The 20,704-nt window shown below is 38.1% G+C and overlaps 1 protein-coding gene across 1 annotated transcript in view; it reads left to right on the top strand.

The window, feature by feature from the left end:
* Positions 1-20,704, top strand: part of LOC150085908 (cytochrome P450 3A8-like) — a 43,926-nt gene that overhangs the window by 8,660 nt on the left and 14,562 nt on the right. Inside the window, exons 4-9 of the mRNA XM_090374736.1 lie at positions 7,909-8,005; positions 9,560-9,676; positions 17,452-17,540; positions 18,071-18,216; positions 19,949-20,064; positions 20,194-20,314. Coding sequence (XP_090230862.1) covers positions 7,909-8,005; positions 9,560-9,676; positions 17,452-17,540; positions 18,071-18,216; positions 19,949-20,064; positions 20,194-20,314 — 686 coding nt within the window. The remainder of the gene's footprint in view (positions 1-7,908; positions 8,006-9,559; positions 9,677-17,451; positions 17,541-18,070; positions 18,217-19,948; positions 20,065-20,193; positions 20,315-20,704) is intronic.

Raw genomic sequence — 20,704 nt, 5'->3', positions numbered from 1 at the left:
CTGCACAATTACCCCCAGTTCCTTTTCACTCTCTACCACTGTCAGTGTAGTACCACACAGTTGATACATTACTCTGGGGTTACGGCTTCAAATCTGCAGTACTTTACATTTGTCAATGTTAAACGTCAGTTGCCACCTCTGTCCATCTGCTAAAAACTTTTCTAGATCCTGTTGCAGCAGCGTTCTGTCATTAGTGCAGTGGCAGATTTAGCACTGAGAGGCCCCAGGTGCAATTCAGTTTTGAGGATCTCCCTCTAAATATTTTCTTTACCACTACAGTGTGCATTCTACGCGCACGTTTTTACTATAACACGCGCTCTAGATTTGGTGTTGGGGTTTTAATCATTTTGGTTGCGCAATTCTTTCATACATATTTTAACTAATTTTTAAATGAAAAAAAAATTACACAACTACCATTCCTCCCAAATCTAACATTAAAACATAAAATTAATACATAAAATCTAACATTAATGATAATATGTATTCTACTTCAGATTCACTTAGTTCGCATAGATATTTCATGTAATATGTGGGGATATTCGCATAAGAGTTTACTAACTTCTCATATTAAATTATAGTTTTATTCAGTAACGGTAATAAAGATGAGTGTAAAAATTTTAAATGAAACAATTTTATTATTATTATTTTTTTTTTTTTTGAGACCTGAGTTTTGAGGCCCTCTCGATTTAAGAGGCCCCAGGCGCGCGCCTGTGCGGAAATCCGCCACTGCATTTGTGTCATTAACAACCCTGCCGACCTTCGTATCTTCTGCAAACTTGGACATTAAGCCTGATATACGAGCGTATCAATCAATATCATTAATAAATACAGCAAACAATGGACCCAACACTGAACCCTGGGGGAATCCACTAATAAAATTGGTCCACGAAGAGCAGCGTCCATTGATTACCGCTCTGTCTTCTGTCGATATAATTGTACAATAATGAAATTCATGCAGCTGAATGCGCGTGCTGTCATGGATCAAATAAGAATAAAGGCTATCGAAGACAATACAGACGTCCTGTTCATGCAAGAGCCCTATCCAGAGGTCATCTCCTTACGTACAAAATTATACAGTCAGAACCGGACACCCCATGGGGGGGCTAATCTTTGTTAGGAAGCGCACATAACTGCCACCAAAATCCATACCAGCTGCACCCCCTACGAAGTGTGAGCCCAGCTTATACGGCCGATGGGATCGCCCCACGACATCTCACTGTACTCTCGCCCAAGCGAGGACATAGCCCCTACCATCAGGTATCTACAAGCAGTCCAAGCTCGCCTCCCAGATGGGTAGATTATTCTCTGTGCCGACGTCAACTGGCGATGTAGCGAGGACTTCCTCGCTACATCGTCTCTCTTATGATCCTTAAGGCCAACAACCTGCCCACTTTCAGTAACTACCTATAGGGAGTTGAACTGACGTTCAGGTGCCGTCCTACATAAGGTACTATACATGTCTATGGAGGTCCACAATAGATATCTCAGAAGCCACAAGATCCATGGCTAATAAGATCACCGACCGGCAAGTCGTGAGGCTTGGACAACTTCCGACCATAGGGCGATTACTTTTAAACTTGAATGCTCAATAGAACCAGTACATTCTCCTAGAAACAACATCATCCGTAATGCAATTGACAAAGCAGACTGGAACCTATTTAATTCTACAATTTAAGCACCAATCTTACCAAGATCAGAGGAAAATAACATCAGTCATAACCAACATCTGTGACAAAACAATCAAGAAGAAAAACACTTTCCCGAGTGCTGTCCCGTAGTGGTCGGCACGGAAAGCATTCTAACGGGTTCGACCCTACCTGGCCTCCCCATGAAGTCGATGCCCTACATAATACCTACCGTGGACTAAGAAATGACTACACTACCTTACTTAGAGCCAAGAAGAAACAGTCATGGGAGCACCTAGTCTCCACAACTGGAAATACCACCCGGAGGAGTTCTCAATCGCACTGTTACGAACAAGCTCCCAGAGGTGAGATCACTTCCTCTACTCTCACCCCGCAGGACACCACAACTCTCACATGGAAAGCCTCAGTAAATATCTTTGGCAACCTGTTCCGCTAAAGCAGATCCTCAATGCAGCCAGCAACAACAATTATGTGCTGAAAACCTTGTACAACACCATTTCAATAGAAGAGCCTTTCAACTCAGATGCACTAAAACTTGCCATTGGCAAAACAAAAAAGCCCCGGGTTAGAATTCATTGAAGCAAAAGCAATTAAGAAGCTCACAGAAACGCAATAAAATCTCATCCTCAGCCTGTACAACTATTGCCTGGAAGTTGGACTTTTCCCGGATGACTGCAAAGAGGCCAAACTACGCCTCATCTTGAAGAACCTGTCTCAGCCATCAGAGCATCCAGGGTCATACAGACTCGTCGAACTCCTTCCCGTTTTAAGCAAAATATTTGAAAGTCTTCTCCTATTCAGATTGGAAAAACGCCATGACAGCGCAAATCTGCAGTTCCTAAATCAGTTCAGCTTTCAGTCCGGCCGTTTGGCAGAATGACCTTCGACAGCTCATGGACTCTGTCACAAACTCAGCCACTAAACAGAATTCTTAGCAATATCAGTGGATTTCGACGTGCCTTTGACCTGCTCTGGTGGCCTAGTATACTTCGGAGACTCAGATAAACATTCAAGCAAATGTTTACAACTCCATACAGGACTATCTGCACAACAGGAGTATTACAGTTAGAAATGGCTGCAGATGTTGCTCCCAGGGCTCTGTTCTTGGCCCATTTTTATGGAATGTGATCATAGACGAGTTTCTGAACATGGACCGTGTCCTGATCCTGGCAGTAACCAGAAACTCCCGAACTTCCCTGGAAACAACACCCAATGAAGCACTAACAAAGTTACAAAGATAGACCTGAGAAAACTACTTCAATTCTACTTAGAGGAATCCATCAAATAAGCAGACTGTCACAGATTAAAATTGCTGGTAGGACCGTTAAATTGGCAACGGAGCTGAAGTACCTTGTGGTCATTCTCAACTCCAAGCTCACGATCTAGACAGCATCTAGACTACCTTCACCGCAAATCAGGAACTACACCTCAATGGTAACGAGGATCAGTTGGTCAGACTGGGACCTCAATCATCCCTCAATGCAAACGCTATACAAATCAATTCATTCCCACTATAACTTACTGTGAAGGGTTCTAGTAACATCGTGTGCTCATTGTTCGTAATCAAAGGAAGCTCCCCTCAATTCAACGTAATATCCTTCTCCCTTTCACCGTGCCTGTAAAGCAACCCACTGCACCAAGTCCTGGCGAGAGTTCTCCTCGTGGACCTGGAGGTAATTCGTAAATGCATGCACTACCCGTCGCCGAGGTACTCCCTACCACCACCACCATCCTAGATTTCACTACTAACCCATCAAACACCATCGAAGAAGAAAAAAAAAAAAGTCCTGCAGTCCATGTTCATAACGCCAGACGAAATAGATGGAACACCACCTGCAAAGGACTCATCACTAAAAAATTCTTACCTCATATAGCCCATATCTTCCCTAAAGCTCGAGCATGGTACAGCCCAGGTTTATACGCCCCTTTCCTGATTACAGGCCATGGATATATATTTTCTGTTTATACTCCGGCACAACAACCAAGTCAGTAGAGTTTACAATAAATCGTCAATACAAATATTTATCGTATGTAGTAGTCATGAGCTTGAACCAGGTCCACTCAAGGAACACGTGCTATGCACTCTCGCTCCTGACCACTGCGCTACGTCAGGATCCATGAATCACAAACTTGCCTCTATGAATATCGTGGATGAACCTCAACTGCCGTTACGGTGAAAACGAAGACCGAAACTATATCCGAAACCACCACACATGGTTCACCAGACAGAGAAAGTACAAGAAACTGCACCGTATTTAGCAGTCACGGGCTGGAACCTCAGTCACGCAAAACAAGTGACTTTCTTAATATTTGTGGGTTGTAAATGGTTGATATTTTGCAAAATGTGCCACATTTTACAGAACTTCACCGTATTTAGACATTATACAGAGAATTCACGACGTTATTACAATAATTTAATGGAGTTTCAAACAAATATTAGGTAATAACTATACTAATAAGTAAATAAATACTAAAATGAAGACAGTTTGATATGGGTTAGACAACTACCACTGGAGGAATTTCTAACGACCTCTTCAATCGAGGGTTCTGTAAGATATGGAATCTTACAAAAATATTTTTTTTTATAAAGACTTTGGAAGTAAGTTTTTTTTATAAGATTCTTGCCGCTAGTGGGATAAGATGGTAATATCGTCTATTTCACTAATAAGATTATTCAGTAAGAAATAAAGGCAGGGTCCGTGCTTTCAACTTCTGCTATACTCGGGGATATACCAAGAGAAAACTACGACAAAGCAGCATGGGGTCTGGCGCAAACAGACGAATTAACGTTTATGAGGGGTCGCAAACAGGAAGTGGGTTCTTGACCAGCAGACAAGTTTCCAAAAATAGATGCTGTGGTCAAGAGATGGGAGTTTCGTGGTTTTAGAACGCTAGGAGGACAAGGCATTAGAGAGAGGAGAGTGTTGTTTTTTTGAATAATCGGCTAACATCTAAGGGCACACAGTATGGCAGCAGATCCGGTAAAATAGTAAAAGTGGGTGTATTGTAACTTGTGTTACTGGGCAGGCTGAGTAAGGATCTTATAACAAATGAAAGGAGAAGAATCCGAGGATGAGTATAGGATTGGAAGGAGTCACTGGTAATAGGCGTGGGGGACTCGGGAGTAAGATGAAGGAAGGTAGAACAAAAAGGCAGAAAAAAAAAGGGTTGGAAAGAGTCTGTCAGAGTTGAGCAAGTGCTGACCAGTTTAAGATGGAGTAGTTAGTCGAGAAAGGGTAGATACGTTCTAAGATAGAAGAATTAGTGAGAGAGGCAGTCGAGTAAGTAGAGAGAATAAGTTAAGAGGTATTAATCAGTCAGTAACAGACAGTATTTTTGAGTGAAGGAGTGAAAGGGATGGAGGAAAGTGCCATAGAGAAAAATTAAAATTGTTGGACAATAAAGGAAGCCCGACGTATTGTCAGTAAAGAGTAGAAGGCAATTAAAATAGTTGAGGAGGCTGAATACGGTAGAAGTTAGTTCATTGCAGGATCTCTCACAAAAGGATGAGAAGAAATCAAATCCATTATCAAGTAACGAGATGTCTGATACCCAGGAGATAAATGGTGCTGAAGCTGATAAAGTCCGGAGCCAAACAAAAGTGAGAACAACCGTTCTAACCAGATGAAATGAATCGCTTTTTAAGGAATAGACCTACTATTCACCACAAGAAAGATGAAAGACATGCCGCAGAGCCCGTCAAGATAACTAAGTAAGTGGTTAGTTACATAAGTACTCTCACACACACTAAGAACTGTAGGAACCCCGATAATTGATCAGCAGGACTTTTAAAAGACACTGAGATATGTACTAGAAATACCTAATTGTAAAGATAGGTTAGAGAAGAGTCAGGAAGGAAAGACATTAATAAAGGGGAAAATATTAGATATATGATATTTTGGAAGGGGATAAAAAGGGATTGATACACGTTATTAATGGTTTTAAATGATGCATGATTAAATATATGTAGAAAAGAATAGAGGGATTGATATTTGTTATTAATGGTTTTAAATGATGCATGATTAAAAAATATATGTAGGAAGGAATAAGGAGGAGATTGATATTCGCTAGTAGTTGGGTGTGGTAACATTTATGATTAACGAAATTTTTGGAAAGAAATGTGAAGAGATAGATAAATGATCATAAGTATCAAATGTTCATGTAGTTATTTGTAGAAATTGGGGGTAACAATTTATCCAGAAATTAAGAGTATAGAAGTTTAATCTAATTTTGGAGTAAGAAATTGATTTTGTCATAGAAGAGAGAATGTTAACAGATCTTTGAAAGTTATTTGAGCTCAGGTGTAAGGAGGAAGAAACATTATCAGTTCTTGAAAGGGGAATTTTGATGATATAAGTAGATGAGATTAGATTATTTTGTCATGTGTTTGAGTTTAATCATTTCGGTTTTGATGTATTCATGTAAATATGTACAATAAACTAAATTTTATATGCAACTTTTGTGTGGTTTTTGTTGTTCTGTTGTTGTTTTTGTTGTTTTGTTTCCCCTTGAACCTAAAATTCTGTGAAGTTAATAGTCAGATGCGCAAGTGGGGAGTTTAATCTAAAGGGGAACTAAACCACAAAGATATATAAATATAATCAATAAATAATGAATAAAATCCCCACCCCCATAGTTCCACAAATCTCAGGTGGAAAGTTTTCGGCGTGAATTTAACCGAGATTTTTAGCCTGCACAACGTATATACCGAACGGTGTACACATTTCTACAGACATAATACTTTTACGAGTGCACGCTTGGGGAAATTAATATCAATATATTTATACGCTTACAGTTTAAAGAGTTTCACAAATAAGTTCAGCTTATTTAACTCATAAGTGTACCATTTCATTAGAATGTACTTCGAATATTCCAATGTTGAGGAACTCCATCCTGGTCCAATTACGGAATCAAAGGTGAATTCGAAACATCGCCATATTGGACTTGCTATTGGGTTCACAAATGTGAAATTTATTTCCATAATATTCCTTTATTACACATTTTAGTTACATTTGCTTTTGGATGTGAATAAGTCTTTAAATTCGGTCCAGTATAGGGGGATGTTGTTGTTTGTTATTTAGTTTTTAGGAGCATTAGCAACTAAGGCCATATTGCTCCGGTATATGCGGTGGTCATTCCCTGACCTTTCCGCATCCTCCGTATTTGGTGGTGACGGGCTTGAACCCCGGTCTAATCAAGAAGCATGTGCTACGCACTGCTGCTCCTTCCCACCTGGCTACTGAGGCAGTATAGTATAGGGGGAGGGTTTCTACGAAAACTCTAGCGACCAAAAAAAAATGGCAAGATTTGTCGCGCTTATATCTCGTAAACTATAAACGATAATTAATGATTTAAATTTTGTTGGATAGAGGGGTTTATGTTCGTATCTAAAATGGTGGGTAGTGGGGGTGTGCAGCGGTGAGGGGTAACGCTTGCGCGTGAACACTGAAAATGGCGATGCCACTCGGCGTTTGGGCAGTGTAACTTTGGATTGCGAGGAGATAGGACGTTGAAATTGGTGTCGATTTGTAGAGAATAACAGGATCTACAATATTATTTAGCAATAATAACCGATAAAATAAAATTTGTAAAGTTATAAGCCGATAAGTGTGCTGAGTTGAAGAAAATTTTCATAATGTCGAAAAAATTGCAAAGGAAATATGAACAGAAATGTAAGAAACGTATATCATTGGAAAGAAGAATTCAAAAGTTCAACTTGAAGTATATTTCTACATCGCCCACTACTCTGGGCAACACTCGTATAGCTTTAACCTTTGTAAGAAACATCGATGTAAATACTATGCCATATGTATCTTACTTCTCCTATCATCGGCTTTGATAAATAAAATTATACTTCACTTATAACCACCAAGACTTTATTCGTTTACATCTTACCCTTCCTCTAATAACACAAAGACGGGTTCACGCCTTATAAATAAATTCTTTATTGCTAATAAGTACAGGACATGTACTAGAGACAATAATACTCAACACGGCGACATGGCCAGGAGTTTTACATTATAAATGAAATTAATTGGCAAAAAGGAAAAAAAATACCGTTACATTAATCGATTCCGGTTGTGTCCCTGTACACAACCAACCCCAATTTTTTTTTAGGTATATAAACATTAAATTACGATGTAATTCTAGAAGATTTTAACGGTTCCTTTTACAGTTTTAACTATGTAAACTTCTGAGAAGTGTAGCACTGAAAGAACTCGCGATTGATGCATAATTATTTCTTTTCTCAATGTATTTTTAGGGCATTTGAAGGTTCCAGACCCACCATTTTCATTGCCATACCAGACCTTCTCAGGCAAATCTTAGTGAAGGATTTTCATGCCTTCTCTAGCAGAAGGGTAAGTTTGAGTTGTAATTTTTTATTGTTTCATATTTGGAAGGTATTTGCCACCATGAGAAAGTCAGTCATGTATTCTGCTCCTGTAGTAATATTTAAATTCGTAAACACGATTGTTGTTTTTCAGTCTGAACTATCGTCTCTGGATCAATGCAATTTTAGTGTTTATTACTCACCCATTTGTGGGTTTTCGAAAGACTGCAAATACCATCCTAAGAATTGTAGTCTTTGTAATCCCTGGACACACAATTAATTTATTTCATAATGAAAGCACGATGACTCTCCGTAATATGGTAACATCACGAACTGGGTTACTACATACAAAAGTGGTCGTGAGTAATTCAAAATGAATTCATCGCTCGGCGATCACTGACCGTTCATCCACAGAAAAGGTCGACGCTGCTCACGACTTAATTTTGAAAGCTCGCTGGAATGAATTTCAATATTATACGCGTCCATCATACTGTCCACAAAGATTTGAATGCAAACTTGATAACTGTGCAAAGATAATCCTTGCAAAATTTGATCAAGAGTAATGAAGTAATCAGTGACCGTGTATGAAACTTCAATTTAATACTATGATCCAAAGACAAAATAATAAGTGGAGTCGCAATCGAAGGATCTTTCTATTAGTATATTTGTGTCCGCCTCCTGCTGAAAGCCTCATGGATTAAATAAAGACTTGAACTCTCAAAACTTTTGAGGGATAATTTTTTTTAATAAGCTTGTTCTGCCTAGCACGTAGAAGGAATCCGTTTTATAGAGAGAGAGAACACATTTTGAACAAAGCCCATTTAAAGGTCCTTGCCATATCATGGAAGAGAATTACAGGTTCAGGAAAAGTGCTAATTAGTCAAGATAAAGTTGATTGGTTGGTTGACTATTGTAGGAATTTAGGCGCATCAGAAACTTAGGCCATAATGACTGTATATTTCATGTGCTCTGTGGTCGCTTTGCTGTTTTCTGGACAAAAAACCCGAGTTTCTGGGAGAAAAACCATGTTAGCCGAGACCGACTAACTCAGTCACATTGTGAAGAAAATGAAAAAAAAATAAATAATGAAAAAAAAAATTTAGCGTCATTGATGGAATTCGAAGTCTGATCTCTTTCACCCGGAGTGGGGAGGATACTGGCTATACCAACTGTGCTACCCACGATAACGCAAGACATGGGTATAAAAGTAAGTGTTACAGATGATTACAAATCAAAGTAATTGTAATAACAACTTTACTTCTGATTAATAACAGTTTCGCTCACTGAGACAAACAAAAAAAATGAAAAAAAATTGAAAGGGTAAAGTTTTCGGACAAGCGAGGTTGTTCATATCGGCCAGGGGTTGTTAGAGGGCCTAGTCAAAACATTCAACCTAAGAGGATCTACAAAAGAAGGGAACGTTGCATTAAAGTATTCAGCCTTCAAAGAATTACAACGTTGAAGAAAGGTCGATTCATTTGGCAATTTTTTTTTCTTTCTGTGGTAGCCAGAGACTTTCCAAACGCCCTACGCTTCAAAAGTCTTATTTTAATTATCTTTTATTTTTATAATTTATTTCCAGGCATTCAACTCTGCTGACCCAATAATAGACAACATGATTACTCGTCTACATGGCGAACGTTGGAAGAGGGTGAGGACAATCATCACTTCTTCATTCAGTTCTGGTAAAATGAGAAAGGTAAAACATTGTCTTATTCTATTCATTTATAAAGATAGCTAAAGCAGTTGGCTGTTCAGAAACGGCTCTGAGTTCACTAAAGTAAAACTGATTACGCAAAATTTACAAAATACTATTTTTTTTTCTTTACTATAAAATATGCTTTTTGCTGAAAAAAAATGTACACTTACAGGCCTGGCGAAAAGGGGAAGGATTAGAACACTACAGCACCCGGAATCGCACATTCTTCAAGCAACCCAACCAAGATCCCGATATTATATTTAAGTAATGAAATAAATTTACAACAAGTAAAAAAAAATCTACAAACATCAAATAATAATAAAAAAATAATTTTATCTTATTGATTTATTACTTTCTAGAATTAGCATGTTGATTTTTAAACCCTTGCATCTATTGATACACAGGAACACAAGAAGGGAAGGCACGATGCACTTTCAGCGCCCGCGTACGCTGTCACTGGACTCTTAAAATTGCAAAATATTTCTCAGGATGTATTTGTGGCATGGTGGGTGCACTGGTCTCTGCACAACCGCCCTTTTTGTCCACTAATTGCGGCTTCTCATTCTGATGATATCGTGTGGGATGGAGCAGTATCATTCCTACAAACCCGGAAGAGAAAATAAAAGTAAAAAACCCAAAAAAAAAAGGTCATTCCGAATGCTACTTCCAATGACTGAGCTAGTGATCAACATTCATAAATATGCCCTAATTACATTAACAACAAAAAGGTTTGAGAATGGAATTAAGATTTCCATTAAGAAAGCGGTCCAATAAGAATACTTCCTCCATCAGGAAAGTGCAAAATCGCACCAAACTGGAACGAAAACGTTACATTTCCAAACCACAAAATCAAAACGTTTTTGTTGAATTTTGGAATACAACTTGACATACCGCTACGTACCAGTGAGTTAGATTCAAATTACTGTCTTGCATATGATTTGTTTCTTAAAGATTACTAAACTTATAAAGGTAGTACTGACTCCTAAAAATGATCCGCACGCATATTTTCGATAAATTCTTTAATTTTCCAAAAATATTTTATTACGAAATTAAAGATAGGAATTGTTCATCAATAAAAGAACACTTCCGGTAGACTGTCGAAATCACGGCACCACAAAAACAACGGAGCATTCGAGCTAACGGCACATTTTGATCGGACGTTTACATGCAGCACAGATGTCTTGCAGTGACGAAAACAGAAAATGACAAGTCACGTGATTACTATTTTTGTTTACGTTCGCCATTTTGAAAGTGAATTATCATTAGCATCAGTTGAGGCATATGACGCAAAAAAGCAAGCTTAACTGCAGCAGAAAAACAAAACAAAACAAAACAAAAAAAAAAAAACCCTTACCATTCACCCATCCGGTCACTCTAAATGTTTGTCAAGTTAAGCCTTCAATTTATTTAAGCTATCAACTTTCACGACAACAAAAGGAAGTCTGTTCCAGCAATCAACTACCCGCTGGCTAAAGGCAAACTCCCGCACATCTATCCTACAACTGTCTTTCCTCAATTTGAATAAAATAAATTTTCTGTTTATACTCCGGCACGACAATCAAGTCAGTAGAGTTTACAATAAATCTTCAATACAAATATTTATCGTATTGTGTAGTCACGGGCTTGAACCCCGGTCCACTCAAGGAACGCGTGCTATGCACTCCCGCTCATGACCACTCGGCTACGTCAGGCCAATGCACGACCCCTCAGGTTATTAATCTGAGCAAGCGAAAGTATCCGGTCAGCATCTAGCTTGCTCAAACCATTCAAAGCCTTATACATCTCGATCAAATCACCTCGCAGGTGCCTAGTCTCCAGCTGCTGCAACTTGCAGAACTTAAGCCTTTCTTCGTAAGCGCACCCCTTTGTTCCTCTCAACAATCTTATTGCCCTTCTCTGTACTCGTTCTAGCAACTCTACATCCTTTCTAAAATGAGGCCTCCAGACCTGTATACAATACTCAAGGTTTGGCCTGACCATTGCCTTATATAAATGGTTAATCACCTCCTTGTCTCTGCTAGAAAAATTACTATATATCATTGACAAAATTCCATGACCTGCTCTGGCTGCCCGTCTGCACTGCTCAGAAAATTTCATATCTGAATGCACAATTACCCCCAGGTCTTTTTCATTCTCCATCTTCCTGAATGTACCACAGATGGTACGTTTCTCTTTGGTTACTGCTACCCATATGGAGTACTTGTACTTTCTATTTATCAATGTTAAACTTCAGTTGCCACTTCTCAGCCCATCTGTCTAACTTTTCTAGATCCGGCTGCAGTAGCATACTGTCTGTACCCTGCCAACCTTTGTATCATATGCAAACTTGGACATTAAGCCTGATATATCTTTATCGATATCATTCATAAATACACAAAACAATGGGCCAAGCACCGAACCCTGGGAGACTCGGCTAATAACATTAGTCCACGTAGAGCAGTGTCCATTTATTACCACTCTGCCGTCTCCCACTCAACCGTCCCTTTATCGATTGCAGTAACTTGCCACCAATTCCATACCGCTCCAATTTGTACAGCAGTATTCCATGCGCAACAGTATCAAAACCTTTCCTGAAATCCAAGTATATGATATCAAAATTGTTTTTTCAATCCAGTTTCTCCATTCTTTGTGATCACATCATAGTATCCAATCAAACTGGTCATACAAGACTTCCCCTTAACAAACCCATGCTGTGTCCGAGCTATTACTGCTGTCTTGTCTAGGTGATCATGTATCACCTCTTTAACCAGTAACTCCATTATTTTCTCCGGAACACAAATTAAACTAACAGGTCTATAATTATTTGTCACTCTTTGAACCCCCTTTGTGAATTGGGGATACATTTGCACATTTCAAGTCCACGGGGACCTCCCCTGACTCTAAGGATGCTCTCATTATTATGGCTAAGGGTTTGCTTACTTCCCTTACTACCTCCATTATAACTGGATAGATTCCATCTGTCCCAGGTGCCAAAAATTAAATAACTAATGTTCTTTAACTTCAACAATTTCTCCTCCACTTCGCTCTCAGTTATTACAAAATCACTTAGCTTCCTGTTAGAGTTTGATAAACTTCTGGCATTCCCATGCTTGAATAACTCCTTTTGTGTGAATGTAGATGCAAAATACTCATTCAGTTTATCAGCTACTTGAGCAGGATCATCAACAGTCGAACCATCTATGTTAAGTGGACCAATCTGATTCATCTCCTTCCTTCTAAAGTTTAAATAAGTAAAGAACTCTATGCTGTTTTTCTTTGCATCATTTGCTAAAGAATTCTGTACTGATTTCACTGATCATACCTCTGCTTTGCATTTATTTCAAATTAAAAATCCCTCACTATGGCTCCTAAAGTTACTAAACCTCACACAGAGAAGAAACGAATCGCAACAATAAAGATTAGTGACAAACTTGATATAATCCAATTTATTACATTAGGGCCACGTGGAAAGTTAATTCATATACCCCACGTGTATTGTGTCTGTAAACTGCGTGTGTTCTCTGCTCGATTTGCCTGTTCTGCTGAACGAAACACCCCAGTTTCTGGAAAAAAACCCTTTCTATCTACGCTTGAGACCGACTAACTCAGCCACGGAGTGAAAAAAAAATAAAGTCAGTAAAATTTCCCCATGTCATCGACGGGATTGGAACTCAGGCCTTTTCCACCAGGTGTGAGGAGGACGTTGACGATCCAACTGTGCTACCGCGCAGACTAAACTTTATACAATAAATTAAATAGAACGGGGCGTAAGCAGAATATAACATTTTTATGTTTGTTCTTTTATGCGCAGTTAATAAAATTGAATTCTTAATCTCACTATTTCTTAATTAGCAAACTGCCATTACTGTCATTAACAACCCTGCCAACCTTTGTATCATCTGCCAACTTGGACATTAAGCCCGATATACCTTCATCAATATCATTGATAAAGATACAAAACAACATTGAGGCCAACAACGAACCCCGGGGGACGCTGAACTTCGTGGACCAATGTTATTATTGGAGTCCCAGAGGGTTCGGTGTAGGGCTCAATGTTGTTTTGTATCTTTATCAATGATATTGATGAAGGTATATCGGGCTTAATGTCCAAGTTTGCAGATGATACAAAGGTCGGCAGGGTTGTTAATGACAGTAATGGCAGTGTGCTACTGCAACAGGATCTAGAAAAGTTGGGCAGATGGGCTGAGAAGTGGCAACTGAAGTTTCACATTGACAAATGCAAAGTACTGCAAATCGGTATGTGTATCAACTGTGTGGTACACTTAGGGTGGTGGAGAATGAAAAGGATTTGCTAACAGGGAAAAGCGATTATCCCTTTGTGTAAGACAATGGTCAGGCCACACCTTGAGTACTGCGTACATATCTTGAGGCCTCATTTTAGGAAGGATGTAGAGTTGCTTGGGCACCTCTACATCCTTCTCTTGGGTACAGAGAAGGGCAACAAGGTTGGTGAGCGGAACGAAGGAGTTCTCTTACCAAGAAAGGCTTAAGTTCTGCAAATTGCAACGTCTGGAGACTAGACACCTGAGAGGTGATCTGATTGAGGTGGTTAGGGCCTTGAATGGGTTGAGCTTGGTTTGGTTTGGTTTTGTTTTATTGGCGCATTAGCATCTAAGGCTATAATGCGCCAAGACCACTCTCTCAGATTATGAATCGCAGGAGGTATAAATTCAAATTGAGGAAAAACAGTTGTAGAACAGATGTGTAGAGATTTGCCTTTAGCCTGCAGGTAGTCGATTGCTGGAACAAAACTTTCATCTGTTGTTTTGGAAGTTGACAGCTAAGATGCATTTAGGGCTAAAGCGTCAAGCTGCAAGGAAATTTAGACTATGTATATATTAAGTGCAACAGCATCACTAATACAGCCATTTCTGAATAAACAGAATATTTATAAGGCGGCATCGTTTTAAGTTATATCTCATTGTGAATACCTTTCACAACGAGTTGCCATGATATTGCAATTTGAAGCGTTACTTCGAATAAGTAACGCTTCACCTAAGGAGAAGACTAATATTACTTATTCTCAGGTAGGTACCACCACCCAGACGGCACCGTTTCAGGGCTATTTGGCCTTTCTTCGGTGTGTGGGTAGATACCCAAGTGATGCAATGATGGCATCATTCGAAGTAGTGCAATATCATGGCAACTCGTTGTGAAGGTATTCACAATACATAACTTAAAACGATGCCGCTTTATAAATATTCTGTTTTCAGAAATGGCTGTGTATTAATGACGCTATTGCACTTAATATATACATAGTCAGAAGTTGATAGTTTAATAAATTCTAGGAGGAACTGGACAAATTTTAGAGGGAAAAGATGTGTGAAATGTTTTTTTTTTTTTTTTGGCTAATGCTACACAAGCTTGCTTTCTTGCATCATATGCCTCTCTACTACTAATTTAAAAATAGGAATTAGTAATGCGTTTATGTATAATGCTGGAACTTTGATTTAGTTTGGTTATTAGCAACATTTTTAATATACAATCGAGAAAATTGTTCCAGGTGGATCAAGGTAATTCACTAGCTATTTGCACTAAAATTCCATTTCACCTCCTCGTCAACTAAGTAGCGCATTTCTTACGAAAATAGTCGGTACCACGAACTGTGGGTGAAATGTAAAAGGAATTACAGAAAGAAAGGGCAGCTAGCGAATGAACTTCAACTGCCTTTAGAATGTCTCTCGAATACTTTACTTATAAAAGTCCTTGACAGGCAATACTCGTATTTTCGGATACGAGTATTGCCTGTCATGCAGACTCATACCACCTTTAATTGTGGTATGAGTCTGCCTTATTTATGATAATTTGATTCAAGTGGAGTGCAGAACGCCGTGGCGGTTGGTTATACAAGGTCAAAAGTTAGGTCCAGTTTAACATTCAGTAGCTAGTTATTTAATCATTCAATTCCGGTGACATGCTTTATTATTTATATCTCTCATTTATAGCACTTCATTTTTTTATTACATTTTTGTGTCAAAAGAATGGAGAAATAGTTAGGGAGTGCCTACATCTGAATTTGATTACGTAAACTCGAAATAAATGCTCTTATCAATTATATTACTGGTTCATCTGTCATCATTTCGCTTATAATATCCTGATTTTCAGCGTCAGATAGTCATTTGCGCAAAGGAATTAATTAGTTAATTTCGTATTTAAAAATTAACTCGTTTAGTTCTGGTTAATATCAGAAACTTGAATCCTGGTTGATACTTTTTGAATGATACATGTTTTATCTGGATTTTTTACCCCAGAAACCGGAGTTTTTCATCCAGGAAAACAGGTAATTCGACCAGAGAACACGTAATTTAGACACAATACACGTCAGTATATGAATTAACTTTCCTGGTAACCTTAATGTAATAGTTTGGATTATATCAAGTTTGTCACTAAGCTTTAATGTTGTTCTTCGTTTCTTCTCTGTATGAGATTTATTAACTTTAGGAGCCATAGTGAGGGGTTTTTAATTTAAAATAAATGAAAAACAGAGGTAAAAAATTTAAAAATTTCTGTTTATACTCCAGCACGACAACCAAGTCAGTTGAGTTTACAATAAATCGTCAATACAAATATTTATCGTATTTAGTAGTCACGGGTTTGAACCCCGGTCCGCGTACAATGCACTCTCGCTCCTGACCACTGGGCTACGTCCAGGAGCGGATTAAGGTCGGTTGAGGCCCCGGGCGCAGAAGAAAATATTGGGCCCCTTAAAAAAAAAAAAAAGAGACAAGGAAAATAAAAATACATGTTAACCATTTTCTTAAATAAATAAAAAATATTATAACTATTAATGTTTTATTTCCAATAAAATTTGAATATAATATATGTATAATATAATTAATAATAGCATAATAATAATCACAAAGTTTTGAGCTAATAGTTGAACATATTAGTTAAACTATTAGTTGAACTAATATGTTCAACTAATTTGTTGTGTTTTTGCGTGGGCCCTTCAGAAGTCGGGGCCCAAGGCGCGCGCCCGCCGTTAAATCTGCCTCTGACTACGTCAGGTATGATCAGCGATATCAGTATAGAATTCACTTTCAAAATGGCGAAAGTAAACATATACAGTAATCACGTGACTTCCGTTTTCTTTTTTTCGCCACGCAAGCCATCTGCGCTCCATGTAAATATCCGATTCCAATGTGCCGTTATTTCCACAGTAATTGACAATGAGATACAATCTAAGGATGTCCTTTTGCAGACTTGGGCTTCTTTGAATTGGTATAACCGTGGACGAAATGTACTATGAACTAAACCTTTTGTAGTTAATATTATTAAAATTAATCTATTTGTTTTCTTCGATAGAAGTGGCCATAAGCTGTTATGTGATGCATCTCTGGCAATGAATTGGTACTTACTTCAAAATGTGCGCTAATATTAGCAGATTCTATCATTTTCATAATAATACAGAATCTTCCCCCTCTCCTCCAAACCATTATGGCCGTACTGGAGCGAGTTTAAAAAGTGGTCACTACCGTCAAGAGAATGAACGCAAATTCTCAAACGCAGTCTATTTTTATGAGTAGAAGGATGGTTAGGTTGCTTTGATTTTTAAGTTACTTTTGTTTAAAATTTATCTTCAATGTATAGGAGCGAATCCGATCCAATGTCGCTCATGGGACATAATAAAAATAAAATATCTGTGTTCTCCTCCATTTTTTTGTTTCTGTAATCCCTCTACTTCACAGACTAAATATGACGGTGACCTTCAGTTCACCCTCTTTGGATTCACTTTGACTGTGGAAGATAATAAAATTGAATTTTGTTATTTTCAGATGGCGAGAATCATTAATGATTGTGCTGAGACTGCCATACAGAATTTCATGGAGGGCGCTCGGAAAGGAACACCAGTGGATTGCAAAGGGTAAACATGCAATTCTCTTCTCTTATTTCAACTTGGGCTTTCTTTGAATTGGTATAACCGTGAACGAAATGTACTATGACTATGTACAAATAGCGCATGTGATTGTCATATGATGAAACTAGCAGTTCCTTCATCATAACATAATGGTTCTTACTAAAAGGCTAAAGTCCTTTAGTAAGAACTTTTAGCTTTTAAAATCTTTAACCTTAAACACTAAATCCTATGGAACGGTAAGACCGAAAAATTGGGGTCAAAACCGCCATTCTTTCATTACTATGGTCTCTGAGTGTAGGTACTGCATCTTCATTGTGAATGCGAATGATCGTAGGAGGCAGTCTTAAATGAATTTTTAAAACAGATTTTAAAAACAGGTGAGATTTAAGACAGTGCAAGTTATAATTAGTTGCGGTATTCCGAGGGTAAACATTTAATGTTTCACTGGTTTAGGAAAAATATGCACTGATAAGTAGCATATAGTATTTTTATCCAAATTGCAAAATATCTAATAAAAGAAAACACAAATTTTGCAGGTTATTTGGAGCTTACACGATGGATGTGATAAGCAGCTGCGCTTTCGGCGTGAAAGTAGATTCCCACAACGATCCCAACAACCCCATGGTAAGGAATGCCATGAAAATTGTTAAGAGGGACAATTCCTGGAAGAACATCATTCCTGGTAGGTACTCTTCTTTTATTAGAAACCTTAATTCAACTGCCTCTGTTGCTCTAAACTTCTTATAAAATTAAATGAATGACCATTTTATCACCAACATTACTTCCAGCCAAATATACTATTTCAGTCGATATTTTTAGTCGATCAACGGACTGATACAATCACTGTATTGCTACTGCTATTGTTCATGACAGTGTTTCAGCTTTCTACGTCCGACTCTTTTTTGAACAAAACCAGAATCGACGTCTTTACCACGACCTCCTTGCTGGTGATGACAAACTTTAGTTTGTTTCAAATTTGTGATATCACAGGACATTCTTAACCATTTCTAATTGACCACAAACCACAGTTTGAAGACCGCTCTAAGTGAAGTAGGTCTCTAAGTAGCCCTCCGCAGCCGAGAGGTCAGGAGCGGGACTGCAGTAGCACACGCTCTTTGGGTAGACCGGGGTTCAAGCCCTTGACTGCTAAATACGGTCAATCTGCCAACCCGCACTGGACCAACGTGGCAGATTATGGTCTATTTTCCCTGAACATGAATTGTTGAGGAGGCTTCCATCGTGCAGTGGGTTGATAATGGTTGCAGTTTACCTTTTACCTTACCTAAGTAAAGTAGAAAATATACTTGCTTCCACAAACACACCCGATATGACTTAGTCAAGTAACCTCCTCTAATCCTGTGTTGTTGTTGCGGATTATAAACATAAATTCCTTATCTTATTATTAGAACTGTATCGATTGACATCTTATTACTTCAGTGGGAAAATGGGCACAAAAGTTCCCATTTCCCCACTGAAGATAATCCAGAAATTCCATCGGTTCTGTATTTTCGATGTTATTATCTTCTGGTTCATTTCAATGAAACTTTTCTCTCTTTGAAAGTTGTTTATACTCCGGCGCAATCTCTTGGTCATGGGAATTTACGATTAATTATTTTGACAATGAATTCAATCAGAAACCGTTTTTAGCAGTCATGCAGGCTTAAATATCGGTCAACTAAAATGTATATGCATTATTCCCAGCCAGCAACTCCTGTTCTTTGGCTTCTGCTGCTTCAACAACGAACCCAGCTTCCATGATTAAGGCATTGTTAAGCAGTGTAGCGTCAGGCATTCGGCACTTATTTATTTCTTCGAGTCCTTACTAGTCTTACGCATGAATCTTAGCGGTGTTTTCAGTTAAGATAATGCCAAAATCTAAAGGTTGACGTTTATCTGCGGAGTTTACATATATTATCCACTTTATGTTCCACAGAAGGATCATCTGTATATAATGGATCATCGGTTGCTCGTCTTATCTTAAAGGAACGGAACTTTCTGCCAGCAGAAAGTTGCGCTGGCAGAAATGCAGTCAAAAGTTCTGCTTGAATTCACATCTATAAAATTAAAGTTGTTTTGAGGGCATTAAATTATTCTATCGGAATAATTTAATACAGAATGCATGCATAATACGAATTGCACCTAAATACTTAAACTGTTCCTAACTTTCAAAAAACAAGAACTGTCAAAAATCCAAAAAGTGCTTTGGTCCCTAGGATGTCGAATTTATGAAATTATACTGTATATTAATTTCTTTAACTTGATATACTCGTATTCTTTCCACTGTATATTAACTTGGCATGTACAGTAATTTGACCTCAGCATTGTAAAACGGCCTTCTTTCTTAGTGGGCTCTTCTGAAGCTTTTCAATATCACCGATCATCAAATTCGTTTGTTTTTTCTTTCTTTCTTTCAGTGGTGTTCCCGCGGCTGGCGAAGATTTTGGGTATTAGATTTATTGAGAAAGGTGTACGACAGTTTTTCCTCGACGTTGTTCTAAAAGTGATTGAAGAACGTACAAAAGGAAAGCCGGTAAGTCTTCAATTAATTTGTTACATTTTCAGAAAATGTGCTGTTTTCTAAAGAACTTCATTTTTAACTTCATTCAGAGTCCACAGAATGAAAACAGTATTTAAGTTAAATTTGTTTCTCGATTCTCAGGCCAAGAAAGACATGCTTGACTTAATGATATCAGCAACCAAAGAAATTCCAGAAGAAGACGATGTAAATACAGAGTACGAGGAAGACGGCCAGATGTTCCGTTACAATCCTCAGTATAAAAGTAAGTTAATTTTACAACGCCTAATCGAACATTCACTTCGCTTCTTAAGTTTAATATGATTTGCGACCTATTTCCCAAAAATGGAAAGCAGGCTTAGGAGATCGTAATGTTTGCATGTGTCTGTTCACCATTAACAACAGTTTATTCCAATCGAAACCAAATCAAGTTTATGATACAGTTGGTAAATAACCTCACTATCTTTATTATAAACTTACGATTTTCGACAAAGATGACACGTTTCTATTTCGATCTGTAATCATGAAACAAAGATCGCCACTCAAATTATAAACACCACCTGTTGTTCAGAACACGTAGTTACAGTCCAAATCAAATTCAAAGTATAAATGAAGGTGTAAGAACCATTCTTACATATATTAGGATATTAAAATT

The sequence above is a fragment of the Mastigoproctus giganteus genome, chromosome 5, assembly GCF_048544385.1.
Source record: "Mastigoproctus giganteus isolate SK-2022 chromosome 5, ASM4854438v1, whole genome shotgun sequence".
Classification (NCBI taxonomy): Eukaryota; Metazoa; Arthropoda; class Arachnida; order Uropygi; family Thelyphonidae; genus Mastigoproctus; species Mastigoproctus giganteus.
The sequence above is the reverse complement of the archived record's forward strand: the minus strand, read 5'-3'. Positions and strand labels throughout refer to the sequence as shown.